Raw genomic sequence first — 17,901 nt, forward strand, 5'->3', positions numbered from 1 at the left:
AGTAAAGTACGTGGGGTAAACATGACAGAGACAGTGGGAAGGAAAACAGGCACCCCCTCAGGCTGGAGTGTCTCCAAGAACAGGAAAACAAGCCAGCCTGGCAGTTCTTGGGGAAGGATTACACGGACAAGGAGGGACAGATGCAAGCATTCCAAGACAGGTCCCACCTCAGGAGGGCTCCTGGCGCGTGCTGGCTCCCCGCAGGCACAGGGAGGTGGTGTGAGACAGGGACGGGGACGGTGTCGGCCGCTGACACCGGGCTACGGCGTTACCATCACACAGCACGAGACAGGACAGGTGCAGGAACACAAACAGGGGAGAATAAAAGCTTTTTATTCACTTTGAATTATCACCAATAAAATGACACCTCACACTTGAAAAATTCCACTGTAAAATTCAGGTTTTACCATGAAAATGTGTTTCACAGATCAGTATGTCAGAATCTATTTCTGAGCAAAAAGAAAATAGTCACACACTCAAAACCTATCTAGCTGAGGAACACATTTGGAAATGGAACTTTTCTTCACTGAATTTTAAGTTACTTGACATCACTAGCTGTATGGAGTGCCGATGACAAAGGAAGCTCCACGTTTGGCCCTTTCTGCCCGTCCTCCCAGATGTCATCAAAAGGTCAGATTCTCTAGATAACAGAAGAATGACAAATTTCAGATGCTGTTCAAAGTTTTCCAGAAATTTAAAAAGCCACCTCCTGCTATCCTTTCAAATCATTTCATTGAAATCTAGCTCAATCAGATAAAAAATAAGCCACACATTTGACACAGATTTCAGAGGCCCAGAGGAGAACTACAATGCTTTATAGAAAGTGACTGTTTACAGAGAGGACATCTAGGGACATGCATTTTACAACAAGCGCAATGGGGGACTTTCAGCGACAGATTACATCTCCCCACGGTGCTGTGCACTCACACAACACACAGCCCGCCACCAGGACTGAGGTCGGAGCCCACAAAGCGAGGGCAGCCCGACAGAGCGGCTCCCAGGTCGCGCTGGCCCACTTTCTGTCCTACTTCCTCTTGGTGCTCGTGGCTCAGTCTCACTCGGATGTTATACAATCACACCGTCACGTTATATAATCGCAGCCCTTTCGTTACCACTGCCCTTCACATGAGGGGCCAGCAAATATTCTGTAACATCGAGGCAGACAGGGAATGAAAAACTGGCCCTAGAGGGACCACGAAGTCTGCTCACCTACTGAAATCAATCAAGGAGGTCTAGTTGACTCTTTATTAATAAAGGTGACTTTTAATAAAAGAACATAATATAATGCAAATAAAAAGTACAAAATGTAGCACACGATCACAGCTTCAAAGACATTCCTGGGAACACGCCCGCGTCACTCCCAGTAGTGAGGGTCAGTGACCCCACCAACAGCAGCACAGCAGGGACAGCGGGAGCGAGGCTGCCCGCGGGCCAGCGCCGCCTCCGTCTGGGCGGGGCTGCAAGGACCCTCTGTACAGTGCACAAGGCTCGTCACACTGGATATGGTCTTAGGCCATTACTACTGTTACAGTCCAATTTGGATTTTAATACAATCAACTTACAGGTCTGAAATAAAAGCACTGCTTGGTGGTTACAGATGCATTCTGGTATTAAATGTTGCCAGGCATCTTTACGCACAATAAATTACAACTGTAAAGAAGACAGCCTGTGACTAACTGCTTCTTCTACCGACAGGAGAGGCGACCACGGATGCTGTCAGTGACAACTCCATGGACTGAAAGTTTCTTCAAAACAAGCAAAACTAGCACACACGGGAGTATTTAATATAACCTTAATGGTCTAACAACCCTTCCAGATGGAAGGAAATACAAAATAAAGCTGACCTATCAAATCTAACTTTCGGTAATAAGCTTCAGGTCACTTCGCCAACTCTCTGCACAACCACCTAATACCAAGTACGCTTTGACTGTGGATGCCTAAAGCCACACACGCACACAGAGCTGTGTGAACCTACAGCTTTATTGACACCTTTCAGTAAGCTCTTAATACTCATATTTTCATGGGTTCACTCCTTGGAATGAATCTGAGTTGTAGATAATCAACTTCCACAGAGAAATGTGTAGCCAAACCAAATTAAGAATATCGTATCTTCCACACACCAGCTCAGGTGGGAAGCTTTTGTTTAGTATAATGAAAACAATTTTTAAAAATATCTGCAGTCTTTTTGAAACACAAGGCACCAATAGGGAGCAGACATTCCAGCAAACAGTGATTGTCTGGGGAAAAAAAAAATGGAACTGATCAGAGTCCTTTGTCCTTTGTTGATTAGAATACTTCTTCTTTCACGTCTATGCGACATCTTCCAGATAATCCGCAACGTCACTGAGCTGGGACACAGTCAGGTCCTGTGTCAGGTCATCGAGCTTTGTTGTTCCAAAGAAAAAAAAAGAACCAGTATCAGAATGCAAGCAGTCATAAACAATCCTTAAAATACACTGCTGTAATTTAAGTATCTCACACTCTACACACTGCCTCAGCATTCCAAAGTCCTTTACGTCACCCTCTTCCTCCTATTTTGAAATCTGTGGGAATTACCAAAAGGCTGAGCTAACAGCAAACCTCCACATTAACACCACAAAAACCTGCTAACCCAACCCTCCTGGAGCCCCTCGGGTCACTGAGAGGCAGCACGCGGCGGTCTCCAGGCTTGGCATGAGGGGCCAGGCAAGAGAAGCCGAAGAGACGGCGGAAGCGCACCGTGCGTGGGGAGTTCTCGCTCAACCTTGCCAACAATCCTGGGAGGCAGGCCTTCCCACTTGCATCTCACCGACGGACCAGCCAAGGGCTGAAGGTTAAAGCCCGCCCACAGCGCACGGGACACCGGCCCAGACGCTGCTGCCCCAGACGCACTGTGTCCACGATAACGCGCCGCCTCTCTCAAAGGCCTTCCCGCCTGCTAATCCCTTGATGGTCACAACCACGGACTCCCTCCTCACTCCGGAAGGCAACGTTCACCTCCAGGCTGTAGCGACCTACAACCCGAAAGGCCCCGGCCTGACCAGGTGCAGCTTTCCGTGGGCACCACAGGAGATCCTGAGAGGCTCCCTGACCCCTCCTGTCGGACACACACCTAAGTATACGCCGCTGCCTGCCTAGGAAAAAGGTCCAACGCGGCTCTCCAGGACGGACTCCTAACTACAGCCGCGTCCACCTTGGCCGTAGCGGCCCCCGCGGCTTCTGCACCAGCCCTGACCTGCGCGCCGAGACGCAGCTTCGCCTCCGTGATCACGAGCTCCTGTGCCTGCGCCAACTTCTATCCTGACTTCTCCAAACAGGACATCTTGCCTCTGCTGACTACACCACTGAGGTGGCTAGCTCTGACTCCAGAGCCTGGGCCGGGAACTGTCATGTCACAACCTTGCACTGTCCCTCTGAACTCCCGTTAAGCTCTACAGTCAACCGCGGCCAGAGACACAGGCGCGAGCTGCACGGGCGACGCCCACACCGTACTTTATCACTGGTATTGAGGTCATCGACTTCCACAGAAAGGTCTTCTTCGATCTCTTCACCAATACTCAGCTCACTTTTCTCTGAGCGATGGCTGGTACTAGTTTGAGAGAAAGAAAAAGAAAAAAGAACGTTGAATATAAACATTTAAATAAGATATAATAAACGATATTAAATCTCATGAATTTCATACATATTATCTCACTTGATCCTTAAAGTAACTTAGTGAGCCACAAACAGGCGAGTCACTTCAAGAGATGAGAAAACGAAGATCCACAAAGGTGACCACGGACACAAGGTCAAAGAAGACGCAAGCCCAGATTTTTAATATTTTATCTACCACATACATCATGCCACTTCTCAAAAAAAACGGTTTAATAAATTATTCTGTTAAAAAATAAACATAAATTCCCAACTGGGGGGAAAAAAACATGTCAACTGTATAAAATTCTCAGACTCTAAAATCTCTAATCCTAACCATAACAAATATTTCCAAACTATGAGGCAACTCCTAGGATTATATTGTCCTTATGTACGTAAAAAAACGATCTGAAACAAAGCATTAAGCGATGTCATCGGAATCAGTACAATAACTGGAGAGGGCCATTTTTAAAGTTGCGTGTGCCCCCCGCCCCGGACTTGGGGCAGCATGTGGATCCCGCGACCTGACACCTCTGAGCGACTCTGCGTCACTTCCCCGGGGCCTCTGCTTTACCCATTCTTATTAAGTTTCCCGGACATAATGCATTTGTTCATATTCTAATGCCAAACTAAAACAGGCTTCAAAGTCCAGCGTGTAATTTCAGATTAACGGTCTTCTCTCCGTCTGCGTCAGTATGAACAGGAGAGTCGAATACACTGAAATGAGCACGGATGGAGCTGTGTTGTACTTCCTGTGTCAGAAACTGTTCACAATGTACTGCTGCCCAACTATGTTTCTCACCTATTAAAATCATCAACGTAGTCGTCGTCTTCTCCAGTCCCTGGTAAATTTAAGAAAAGACAGATTATACTTACACCAACATGCTCCACGATTTATCTGCAATCACACACAACGTCTCTTTCAGGAAAAACTACATTAACGATTTATATTGCGGCATTAAAAAAAGAAGTCAACAGGATCAGAAATACTATTTTTAACCATGTAGGATATGAAAGTAAATGACCAAATAAACTGCCTAGGAGTCATAAAATGTAGTTAATACCCAGTCTTTTATTCCAAGTCCCCAAAAGCTTAATCACATTGTACGTTTACCATTTATAAAGTCATCTGATATTAAGTGATACTATATTCATGATAAAAGCAAGTTATCATAATTGTTACTGATAATTTTTTAAGGATTTTTTGTCAGAGAGAGAGCACGAGCATGCTTAACTGACTGAGCCACCCAGGCGTCCCTGGTACTGACACTTTCAACTCAACATAGTATATAAAATTTTTAAAGGATCACGAAGTGTGAAGAGGCGACAGAGCAAAGCAAACAGGAGCAGCTCAGTGAGACACAACAGGGTTCAAATCCCGGCTCCACCCGTGAAGAGCTCTCAGCCCGTGGCCGAACTAGTGTCAGGATCCATGCGTGCGAAGTGCTGGACCCACACCCCGGGACACAGTCCGCTCTCCGCAGAAGGCAACGGGACGAGGAAAGGGCCGCAGACGAATGAGGCAGCGTCACCAGTGTCTGCACGTGCAGCACGAGCACCTGTAAGTCTTACAAATCACCCTCCTCCCCCCACACCACCTGAGAACCAGGTGAGGAAACCGGACCGTCAACCTCAAGGCAAAGGCGTAAGGGCCCACGACAGCCACGTTCCACAGTGGAAGACCGGCAGGTGGAGTACGCACGGGCACATGTGTGGCCGCCAGAGGAAGCGTGCAGACCATGAGGAGGAGGACCGGCTCAATGGCCAGCTGGGTTCGGAGGACAGTGGTATGGATGCTCGTGAGTCCTTCCCAGTGTCAGACCAGACTACATCTACACAGACGCATCTTTGAGGGGATTCAAGTTCTAGACTAGTCAGACAAGATGATCCTCTTCCGATAAAGCCCATGATTACTTTATCTATTTGTCAAATATGTGTGAGACTCCCAGTGGTGTTTCTAGCCTCAAGGAGCTAACCTCCAGTGGAAAGAAAGAGGCAGCCGACAGCCAGACAAACCAGATGCTGTTAGAGGGGCTGGAGAGAACTCTCTGAAGGGAAACCTAAAGAATGTACCAGATGTACAAATTATTAGGGAAAGTGGGTTCCAAGAAGAAATAACACATGCAAAGGCCCAGAGACGGGAAGGGTGCAGTGGTTTGGAAAACAGTGAGGAAACCAATAAAACCTCAAAATAATGAAACTGGGGGAGTGGAGGGGGGAGACAAGAAGAGGGGAGAGTAGAAGGGCTGGCGGGGGCCAGCGAGGGCCTGGAACATCATGCTCAGGACTTAACCAGAATACAAAGGGGGAGGCACAGGAGTGGAAGAGAACAGGGAAATGATGTGTGATTTCTATTTTCTGTAACATCCAACCCCTGCAGGAAGAAGTCTGCTGGGGGGAGGGGGCACGCCTGGGTGGTGCAGTCGATCGAGCTTCTGACTCTTGGTTTCGGCTCAGCTCAGGTCATGATCTCAGGGTGTGGGATGGAGCCCCACATCCGGCTCCGTACTCAGTGAAGAATCTGCTTGAGATTCTCTCCCTCCCCCTCTACCCCTCCCACCACTCACGCACTTTCCCTCTCAAATAAATCTTTAAAAAAATAAAAAGTGACTGCCTTTGCACAACCCGTCGTCAGTCTGAGCTGAAGTCTCTCCCCTTGGCCCTGACCCACCAGGTCTTGGCGGAGAAGTCGCTTCCTAGGTGAGGCTCTTCCGGAATGCCGAGGCTACGGTAAGTCACCCTACTACCCATGTGCATACCGTGCACACGGACTCTCAACACTGCAAGCATCTGCAGGGACCTGTCTGACGCAGATCTTCCCCGCTAGAACCCAAGCTCCACAAGGACAGTCTGCCGTGGTTGCTGCTTTACTGGGCCCTGGCACATGGAGTAACCCTGGATTCACAAAGACCATCCAAACATCTGATCACGGAGTGCTCACTGTAGGCTAAGCCACTTCAATTAAGATTTTATTCTAAAAAATAATCACCTTCAGGCAATCAATGCTAAAATCAGAAATCCAGTTACCTAATCCGAGTGATCCAATTTTATCACTGACCAATTTCAGATCTTTCAAAACTGTGTTTCCTCTTTTACCTGTGAAGGAAAAATATTCACATTAAATTGACTTTTGGAATACAACAATCTCTAAACCGTATCATTTTTCTTCAGCATAGGGTTTATGACTAAAGCATCCAAACCAAACACCAAGAAAGAATTACAAGCTGATGAATGACACTGACGTCATGCACTGTATGCCCTTGTTCACCACACGCAACACTAGTCTGTACTGGAACCTGACCACCCAAATACTTCCTTGCCCAACCCTCTGGCACCACCGTCTGTAATAAGCCTCACCGGGTGTGAGTTAATTACTCTCACCAATTTTACTTTCCTCTGAACTTCTCAACGTGGCTTTAATTCAATTGCTAGTCCATTCACCAAACTGACCTCACTGGTTTTGTTTCTTCAGTCCCAAGCGCTCAATGTCCTGTCCACGTCGTTATCCCTGATCAGTGTTAAGAGTGACATGATCATGGTGTGCTAGACTCCCTACTGCAGGTGACGAAGACCAGGACAAAGGACAAGACAGAAGCTGATGGGACGCGTTAGCAAACACGCGGCGCGTTTGCCAGATGGCTAAAAGCAGCCACGCATCACCTCCTTCGCCTGTCCCGGCAAAGCCTACTGCCCCGACACGGGATATAAAAAGGTTAGTAAATACGCAAAATTACATAAAACCACACCACAATATCCTAATAAAGATTTGCTGTTTAGGAAACGTTCTCAAAAGAGGCACGTTTATGCTGTGAACACGCTGTCGATGAAACATATCTACCAGAACACAGTCAACGAGGTTCGCCCACGTGAGGGCTCCATGTGTCAGGCTGTGCTTTCAACTCCCCGTCCTGTCGCCAACTGCGTGTGGGGAGTGGCCATTCCATGCCTGCCTGACACTCCCTCTCAGCTGTGAACACGCTGTCGATGAAACATATCTACCAGAACACAGTCAACGGGGTTCGCCCACGTAAGGGCTCCATGTGTCAGGCTATGCTTTCAACTCCCCGTCCTGTCGCCGACTGCGTGTGGGGAGTGGCCATTCCATGCCTGCCTGACACCCCCTCTCTGCCACATGTAAACACGTCAGATTCATATTCCAAAGAATGAAATCCTGCCATTGGCAACAACATAAATAGCTACAGAGTATAAAGCTAAGCAAAATCAGTCAGTCAGAGAAAGAAAAATACTGTACTGACTTCACTGGAATGTGGAATTCAAGAAACAGGTGATGGGGATTAAAAAATGCACTTATGATGAAAAAATAAATTTAAAAAATCAAACATACACATACACAGAAAGTGATGCCAATATCCAAAGTAGAAAAAAAGATACGTTAGATCCAAACTGCTGGAGGCCAAATATTTTAACACTCCTATGACGATGACTACGGTCTCATAGAATCTAGGACACAAATTCTTAAAAACTGAATTTAAACCCTACTCAAGTCAATCTAAATATCCAACAAGAGAGAAAATGACTTTTAAGATGTTTACTATATAAGGCAGCTAAAAAGTCAATTTCCTAAAAGTATTTTGAAGGCACAGGAAAAAGAGAACACAGAACAAAGAAGTGAACATGACCACATTAAAAAGCAACGAACAGGAACTATCGCTGGTAAAATTATGGGCTTTTTCTGAACAATAAATAATAATCACATATTACTTAGTTAATTAAGAGAAACACATCCGAGTCCTCAAAGTCCGCATCTTCAGGAAGGAGACCCGGGGGCCCCCAGGCACTCACTTTCAGAGTCTTTCAATGAGGGGGCTCCGGCAAGGGAGCTGAGCCCACTTTTCAAGGGGGGCGCGTCAGAGAGCGATGCAAGGCTTCCTGCTTGCTTACTAGGTTCGCTTCTCCTAACAAGAAACAAGTGTACAGTTAAAGGTCACGCTTACGTTCTGCCACTAAGAGCAACGTAACTATACCGAATATGCACACAGTGCTGAGAAAGACAGGTGAAACGTTTCACAGACTCAAAACTACAAGGCGAGGCAGGCTGAGCGGCATCACAAAGCCACAGGGCAAGTTATCAGTGAGAAATCCGCTCAGGTCTCAAATTACATCGATGCTTGTCATCTTCAGTGTCCATGATTTTTATCAGAAGCCCCTTCCGGTGCCCAGCAATGCAGGCAAGGGACAGCACAGGAGGTGACCGGCACACCCATGTCACGGAAGAGGCACCACAGCCCCGCCAGCTGACCTCCCCAAGCCCTGAGCTCCTCCCTCTCCACACCCCCTCCCGCCACTTCCTACCTCCTGTGGCCTCCTCTCCAACTCTGCCCTGCACCCCCGACTCAGGCAGGAACCTTCCCAGGCGGGAACCTTCCCAGGCTGCTGCTGGCACACCCCCACCCACCTGCCCGCAAGTGCGCCCACATGCTCCCTCCTTCCAGCAGCCTCCCTCGGCACGGGTGCCCTGCGCACCCAAGCACAGCACAGGGAAACTAGACTCTCCCCACAACCCCTGCACATCACTCCCTCTCCTCTCTAATGCTGGACTGTTCTCAGCAGACATTTGCACTGTGATTTCCCCCTTAATTTTTCTCTATCCCACTCTTCCACACCCCTGAACGACACAACTCACCAGGAAAGCACTCCCCACCTACAATCCCCCTCCATCCTTTCCTGAACCCATTCTTATCTTTTGATACCCTGTCCCCCAGCCCCTCAACCCATGATCCCATCATACCCGCCTTCAGAACCTAGCTTAAGGACTCACTCTGGCCTCCTCCTTTCAGAACACCTCTCCTGAGTCCCTCTCGGTCCCTTTCCCTCTCCCTCTTCCCCTCGCTCATCTCCAGGTGCCACTCACTTCCCAGGTGACCACCTCCAGGCTCCGCTGGCAGCAGGATCGAACTCGGAGACCTCTCCCCTCATCCCTAGACCCCTCCCCCGCAGCCGGCTTCACCTCTGCATTAGCAACCTTCCCACACCTGACCCATCAGAAGTGAGTTCTAGACTGCCAACTGGCCCACCTGTGCAGCCCAACCTTGCTCTCCACGCTTCACGTGTAGCAGTGTTTCCCACCTTCTGGTGACTCAGCTGAAAACCCTGAACTTCCCTTGATGTCACTTTATTCTCTTAACACTTAGCAACAAATCCTTTTGGATCTAACCTCAAAAGATACCCCCAAACCACCTATTTCTCACCACTTTTGCCATCATCTTTCACCTGGATAATCCTGACAGCTTCCCAGCTGGAGACCCAGCAGCCCGGTGAGCTAGTCACTCTGCTGCTCAGAGCCTGGGACTCCCAGTGTCCCTCAGGGTAAAACCACACTCCTGCTAGAGTCCGTGCCACCCCCACCAGAGTCCGTCTCCACAACCGCTCCTAGCCGTTCTCTGACTTGTCACTCACCTCTGGCTGCGCTGCCCCCTCTCCTCGGAGCTCCAGGCAGCCCCAGTGTCCGCCTGGCTGACTCTAGCAGGAACTTGGGCTCTTTGCTCAAGCAGCCCCTGGAAGCGAGGCCCTCCCTGACCTGACGCTCCACCCAAACAGCACGCACCTGCCCCCACCCCACTCGATCCCGTCCCTCTGGCTGCTTCCACCCAACACGGCATGTGGGACTCTTACTTCCTGTTGCGTGTCCACAAGGTGTGAGCGTCTGCAGGCAGGGGCTCTGCCTGTGTTCTCACTGCACAGCTTGTGCCTGGAACAGCACTCGGTCTACACTTCCTACAGAAACCATGAATGTCTACATTTTTACCCGCTGGAGTGTTTTACAACCTAAAAGGCTTTAAGGACAGAAAATCAGACTTCTATATGCAATAATTACAAAAGATTCAGTGCTCTTTTTTCAAATATAAAATACTCAGAAATTGTATTTTTAAGACTCTAGTTTGATAATCAAAAAACACAGTTTACTCACCAACCGTAAGTTTTTTCTGGTTTAGGAATGGGATCATCAAAGAAAGAATCCCCTTCCATATCATCTTCATCTGGACAAAGACCAGCTTTGTCTTTGACATCTAGACTTTTGTTACTTAAGAAAGATCCAATTTTTGTTTCGTGGGCCAGCAGGTGGAGGCCGTTTTTGCTCCTTGGTTCTGATGAGGAGACACTTGTATCACTCTGACTAGCATCACTGCTGGCCTTCTAGAAAAAGAGAATGGGAAAGAGGTTTCCTTGGTGAAATAAAACATGAATAAGCTATCTTAAATAGCAAAACATCACATGAGCATACACAAATCTGTGTCTATGTGTGCAAGTGCGTGAGGGGGAGACTAACCCCGGACCTAACAGTTCACCCCAGAGTTCATAGCATGGCCAACTTCTGAAGGAGAAAATGTCAACAGTGATGTGTTTATGCCATTCTTCGTCGCCCTCCCTAAATGGAAATATCTCTACCTATCCCATTTATAAACAACTTCTGCATTTCCTCTTACGTACACATCACTCCTTCGAAAATTATCTTAAAAATTAGTAAATTTCCAACTTGCAGAAAGGAGAAGTCATTACTAGTAGCGAAGGAAGATTAGTTACATAAATGAACCAAGTACTACAGTGCCCAGGAGTAAAACCAGCAGTTCTCCACCTGGTGCGAATACGGCAGGTGTCAAGGTGAAAGATGCCACCCTTCCCACGGCCGTCCGAAGGTAGACCGGCTATTGAAAGCACTGGTCTGAGTTCAGACTCTCAGTTAACTTCCTCTCACGCCCAGGGACCTGTGCACCTAGAGGTCTCTGGGCATCTTGAATCATACAAAACACTCAAGCATTTTTATGCCCGTCCCGCTGATCTGGTGATGTTGGCACAAACAGCCCAGTGCGTTTCTTGCTGCACAATGCCATTTTACTCCATGCTTGGTCAGACTGTCTACGTCACAACCACAGAAATAACAGCACACACAAACCACCATGCTGGTCACAACACAGGGAGCTGACATTTTTGGAGAGCCTTCCCGTCTTTCACAGGTTATCCCTTCTCACCCTCAGAAGCAGCCTATGGTGTGGAGGAGCGGGTTCTGGTTTCTCCACAGACATGGAAGAGGAGGCATGCAGACATTTCAGTCACGTGCCAAGGTCCCCAGAAAGTGAAAGGGTCAGGTCAATACGGAAGTCTGATTCCAGAGCTTAGCTCTTAACACTTATGTCAGGCTATTCATTTGAGTCGTATGAAATTACAGTTTCTGTGGGTTCAAACGGACAACTCCCGAAGATTCAGCCTCATAGTTGGTGTGTGTGACGCCTGTGGTGTGCAAGAAGACTCCTCTGTGAGGTGCACGGGGCAGGCCGGCCACACTCGACTACTCACCGCGAGCCTAAGGAACGGAACACTCACAGGAAGGAGAGGAGTGTGCCCAAGAATTCAACCAGAGCAGTCTTCCCCAAACCTGGCTACTGCGAGGAGCTAAGAGAGAAGGCATGTGCAGCTGGGGAGGAGGACTGCCCTTCATGATGTGCAGAGACAGAATGGGTGTGTGTGTGTGTGTGTGTGTGTGTGTGTGTGTGTGTGTGTGAAGAGGCATGGTCACACACTTTCACACTAGGTCGAGGCCAGATTAGCTGACCGCGGACAAGACACATGTATACAATTTCTAGGGCCTTGTACACTGCTGTACATTCTGGAAGTTATTAATACAGAGAAGTTAATTATCATTAACACCAAGTTATCATCCTTTAGACAACACAGGATATTTTCAAAGGGCAGACAAATTTTACAACTTCCTAACAAATTTCTTGAAATTTTCCTGGTATGATCAAATACAGAGAAAAGCACTACCCACTTACATATTCCTTAGATTCATGCCCACTGTAATTTATGATTTATAAATGTTGAAAACTGGATTTATATATTTTCAAAGACATATGCATTTGGAAATAAATACTGAGTCTTGTGATATGTAAACCCATTTACAATTATAGATCCTGAGAGATCTACTCTCTCCATCAAAACACTCCTGAGAAAACTGAGGAGAGACTGGTGTGAAATAAAATGGAATGTACATGTAATGCAACTTTACAAAAACTGTAATTATTCCAATAAAGTCCGCCTTCCCCATGAATTCACACATTACCAACATAACCTAAGTCCACATGATGAACTATCTAAACTTAGTTACTAACATCTATCCATGACTAGTTTTTGACTGGTTTCAGCAAGACCTCTGCTATAGGAACAAAGACTAGTTAGAGGAAGACAAGTTTCACGGACAAGCACACTCTGACGTTCAGCACAATATATATTTTTAAAAATAATAATTAGTTTGTTTTAAAGCTATAGTTCTAGTTATCTAGGGAGTAAAATTTAAAAACATTGGATCTGTTTCGGAACTCTTCTCAAAATCCATTTCTAAACCACACAGAAATGTGTCATCTTAACTATGGCTACCTGTTTACCAAAAGGACCATTACTCAGTTGGGTTACTAAGGAATTCACTAAACTGAATTCCAAATCACTTTTTACAGTTAGAAAAAAATTCACACCAAGAGAAAGATTTATCAAAACATCTATAAATTAACATGCAAGTACTATAAAACTTTAAGAGCAATTTCCATGCAGGAAATCCAAATCTTTTGGGCAATAAGAAATCAAGTCATAACATAAACCTGGGATCTGTTTAAAAAACCTTACGTTTTAAGGCATTGTCTGGGGATTTTTGTTGTTACACTTACTTCAAACAGTGCTTAATTTTAGCTGTTTAGATTCCTCCTGAATCTTAGCTCCAGTTTATCCACATCTAGGTGGTAGGAAAGGAAGTAACTACTGTTTACGTGTGTAAGACAAAGGCTTGCCTTGGAATTCACTCCCCGGACAGTCTCCCAGGCCTTAGCAGGTGTTACGGGTTAAACAGTGTCTCCCACAACAGAAGAGGAGGCCCTAACTCCCATGCTTCAGAGCGTGCCCTTACTTACACAAAGGGTCACAACAGATGTAACTAGTTACGATGGGTCATGCTGCAGGAGGCAGGCCTCTAACCCACCGCGCCCGGTAAGCAACGAGAGGACGCTCGGGAGAACACATGTGAGCAGGCCAGCAGGATGGGGTGATGGGTCTACAAGGCAAGGAACACCTAGGACGGCCGGCAGGAGTTCCTCCCAGCCCACAGGACGAGCCAGCTGTGCAGATACCTGATTCCAAACCTGCAGCCTCCAGAACCGCGAGACCCAAACGTCTGCTGTCTTAAGTCACCCAGTTTGTGCACATTGTCACAGCAGCCCTACGTATAGGTGTGTATAATAAGTAACTAAAACCTGTAATAAAGTTTGTCTTTCAGAAAACCGAGAGATCTACTGAACAGCACGAAAGCAGTCATTAAATTCCCTTGGCCCAATCTCAAGACTAAAACTTCATGGTGAATTCGTGTGAAGTTGCAAGAAAGTTCTAGCATACACTTAATGGTCTACACACACACTTACACATCTGGATTTCAGTCATTTCTAGACTAACAGAAAACAAGCCTCACAGAGAAACACGTTTCACAGTGAAAATAACTACAAAGTTCCCAGGAGCCAAAACATGAATTATCACCACAGCATCTTAAGAACCTAAAAAAAAAAATAGTAATTTTGCTTTTCCAAGCTCATAACAGAGAAACATCAAAGCTAAAGAAATACCCCAGTTTTACAAAAGTATTCTAAAAATGCATGGATATTAACTCCCTTCCTCACCCACACCTCAAGGCCCTAGCTCCCCTCTCCCACCCCAACAAAGGTCTCTTCTTGACCCGAGTTAAACAATTTTACCACAGCTGTAACACACATATATTTAAAATATATTCATCTAGAATGTAAACACTGTAGGATACTAGCATCACAAAACTAACATTTAAATTCCTCTAAAAACTCAGTTTTTCTAGAAAACCTCTGTCGCTATGATCTACGACCACCTGTAATTCCTGTAGATGCACCGTATCTCTGGCTCTGACACCAGACTTGAAAACAACCCTCCACACAGCTGCTCTGCTCCATCACCCAATCCAGCCAGCAGCCTGGGGGCCAGCAGGGAGTCCCGCTGTCCAGTCTCGGATCTGAAGCAGCCAGGCACTGGGAGCTGGCCAGGCACAAGGGCTATGGGCTTAGTGCTGGGAATGCTGTTCACCCATGGATGTATTCATCCATCCGGATGGGGGTGTGTGTGGGTGTGTAAGGGAATGACAGTGCTTGGTTTATCTAGAAAGCCCCGAGGAGACTGAAAAGACCCACAAATATGCCCTCCCTCCCACCCCCAAACATACACACATCGTGGATTTCAACACCGCCCTCCGTCAGCATCAAGTTGGGCTTAACCCAGAATTTTGAAAACAAGTAGTAACAAATTAAAAAACATCCTTTTTTAGGAACTCAAAGCAAAAAATACCTCTACACACACTAGTTTTAAAACACCTAAGAGCTGATTACAAAAAGGATGACCTTTCCTATCAAAACAAAAAACTAACATCTTAAATAAGTTAGTAGAACCTACCAAAAGTCTGCTGTCATTTTTGATGTGACATTTTTTTTCCGTAGACAACTGGCACCACGTTTGGTAGAACAAAAGGTTTACAACAAAATAGACCATTACAGAGGATACCTCAGAAGTAAGTGTTAATATGTACTTGGAATGTTTAAAGAAACACCCTCCCACCGAATACTACTCCAGCGAGTACTCCAATTCTCCCATCCATCCTTTACTGTCTCACGACAGTCACAAAAAACCAGAAACGTAACTTTCATTTGCACCTAACTTAAATTCCTTCAAAAACCTTCTATTCTGCTCTGCATGTTGACAGGTTTATAACAGCAGGTACAAATCAGCTATTTATACACACGCACACATGAGTGATCTTTAAAGTTCTTTTCTAATATGAATACAACTTCTCTGAAAGCCGCCAAGGATCTCTGAATGAGCTATTAACACTGTGCCTTCCGGTATGCAAAAGAAGTAACAAGACACATCAACAGTCCTTGCTCAGTGCCCTGGGCTCTCCTGCTACCCTGCTCATGGTCCCTACATTGCACGCCTGGCTCGTGGCAGGCAGGGTTACCACTTACAGCTTTACACAACTGGGAAATGCCACCCAGCTCCCCCGTGAATGGCTCCCCATGGAGCCTTGCTGCGTATCTCAACCACCTCATGCAGCTTGGCATTCAAATATTAAGATGTTAAGAATGTTAGGTTATTAAGGATCTGCAAACCTACTGCATGCACGGGGCAAAGCAGAAAGGCTGAGGAATGAAGAGCTATGGGCTCATCCGCCAGGCTGGAAACAGGCAATAATACAGACTTAGAAAGGGTATAATACAGACTTAGAAAGGCAATTCAGAAACAAAATCAAGGAAGTAGAAGGAAAAAAAAGGTTTCAAAGTGACTAAGTATCTTGGGTCAACAATACAAAAAATTAAATAAAAGGGGCCGAACTGATAGCCTACAATTCCAGAGCAGGGGCCCGTCCGGATTCCTCAGTCACCCCCGAGGTCAGGGGAGCCTATGAGGCCTGCTCGCTACACAATAAGGGATAAAGTCTGGGCCCACCACGGCTGCATGGTGAAAAGTGAAAAGTGAAAATTCATCTTTTAATGTGCTTTGGTTTAGACAACATATAAACTTCCAAATGTTTTAACCAATAAATGATAAAAACTTAATACTATGAAATATGCTTTTAACTTTCTTAAAAATTTTAGTCCAAGAAATTGATTACAAGTATCTTTAAAAATATGCCATTTTATATTCTTAGCCATCTTTCTTAAGGTGGGTCTCACCTCTCCCATTAGACTGTCACCTGCTGCAGCGGGGCCCACAACGACACTGTCTTGCCCGCAGCCCTCCACACGGCAGCTCATAGGAGCTAAGTGGTCACACATACTCACTAAATAACACTCGAGAATGTCTCCTCGTGCAGTAACACATAAAAATAATGTGAACAAATGGAACGGGAATTCACCAGTGAAGCCACTAGAACTAAAGCCAGCTAAAACAGCAAATACAATTTTTAAAAACCCTTTAATTTTGAAGGTCTTCAATAATCTGTACATAAACTAAGATTCAATAAACCGAAGATTCTCACAGCACTAAAATTAAATATCTTAAGTATCTTATTTTAAACAAGTGCGAGAGATATACTGACAGTAGTGCTTCTAAGACCTGTAATATTTAGATTTTAAAAGCAGCTAATCTACTGGCTTAGTTGATTTTTGTCATGTTTTGGGGAGGGGAAAAAAGCAGCCGAGGCCCCATCACTGCAGAATCAGCTCGCCCAGCCCTGCGTGTCCCCGTGGGTCTCCTCTGAGCCAGAGCTTCAAGGGGAGGCTAATCAACATGCAATGGTTCCATACGCTGCCGAATGCTCACCACCATCAAAAATGTCTTGAAAGAAACTTAGTTTAGCCTTTAATTTATCAATTGAAACTTATCCAAAAAGTAGTTTGATACTCTTATTTATCTCAGATAAAAATCATAACGGTAAGAATATGTATATGACCATCCATTCAAAAAGAAAAAAATATTTTCAACTTTATTGCCAACAAAACAAGGAATTCTCAAAACTGACAGCACATTCTTAAAATCCAACAGTATGATTTTCACCTGGATAAAAATCAGAAAGTCAAATTACTTTTTGCTTTATGCCCCGTGGCTTGATCATATTCTGATTACAGCCAGAAGACAGTGACACTGGCACAGAACACCGAACCCTGGGCCAACAGCGATTCAGCACCCACTGGGAGGCCCGCAGAGCTGGAGGTCTGCTGTGGCCCAGGCTGCGTTTTCCCTCCGCCCTCATGCATGTTACCTTGGCACCAGACTTCTGCCCGCTTGTCTTCTTCTTACCTTGTCCTTTATACCTTGGTATCTGAGCATGAGAATAAAATGACATTTTACCAAAAAGTATAAATCTTTACAAAGAAACTAATTCATAACCAAACTAATAAAGTTTCCTAGTAGAAAAGCTCTCAAGGGGGTGCCTGGGTGGCTCAAACGGTGAACCGTCTGCCTTCAGCTCGGGTCATAATCCCAGGGTCCTGGAATTCAGTCCTGCATTGGGCTCCCCGCTCAACGGGGAGTCTGCTTGGCCCTCTCCCTCTGCCTGCCACTCCCCTTGCTTTTTCTCTGTCAAATAAATAAATAAAATCTTTAAAAAAAAAAAAGAAAGAAAAAGAAAAGCTCTTAAGAATGGAATACCTAGGGGTGCCTGGGTGGCGCAGCGGTTAAGCGTCTGCCTTCAGCTCAGGGCGTGATCCCGGCGTTGTGGGATCGAGCCCCACATCAGGCTCCTCTGCTATGAGCCTGCTTCTTCCTCTCCCACTCCCCCTGCTT

At 46.1% G+C, this 17,901-nt stretch overlaps 1 protein-coding gene across 5 annotated transcripts in view; it reads right to left on the reverse strand.

Moving 5' to 3' along the window:
• Positions 1-317: 317 nt before the first annotated feature.
• The window catches only part of CEP43 (centrosomal protein 43), a 30,105-nt gene continuing 12,521 nt past the window's right edge, over positions 318-17,901 (reverse strand). For 2 of the 5 annotated variants that reach the window (XM_026505201.4, XM_057310897.1), the window contains 6 exons: positions 10,538-10,764; positions 8,413-8,525; positions 6,637-6,705; positions 4,412-4,451; positions 3,472-3,568; positions 318-2,384 (listed from right to left, as the gene is read on the reverse strand). In XM_026505201.4, coding sequence (XP_026360986.2) covers positions 2,310-2,384; positions 3,472-3,568; positions 4,412-4,451; positions 6,637-6,705; positions 8,413-8,525; positions 10,538-10,764 — 621 coding nt within the window. In that variant the 3' untranslated portion in view covers positions 318-2,309. Of the gene's footprint in view, positions 2,385-3,471; positions 3,569-4,411; positions 4,452-6,636; positions 6,706-8,412; positions 8,526-10,537; positions 10,765-17,377; positions 17,438-17,901 lie in introns of all 5 variants that reach the window. The other 3 variants (XM_026505200.4, XM_057310895.1, XM_057310896.1) reach the window with 3 other exon arrangements.

Source organism: Ursus arctos, unplaced genomic scaffold (assembly GCF_023065955.2).
Source record: "Ursus arctos isolate Adak ecotype North America unplaced genomic scaffold, UrsArc2.0 scaffold_13, whole genome shotgun sequence".
Classification (NCBI taxonomy): Eukaryota; Metazoa; Chordata; class Mammalia; order Carnivora; family Ursidae; genus Ursus; species Ursus arctos.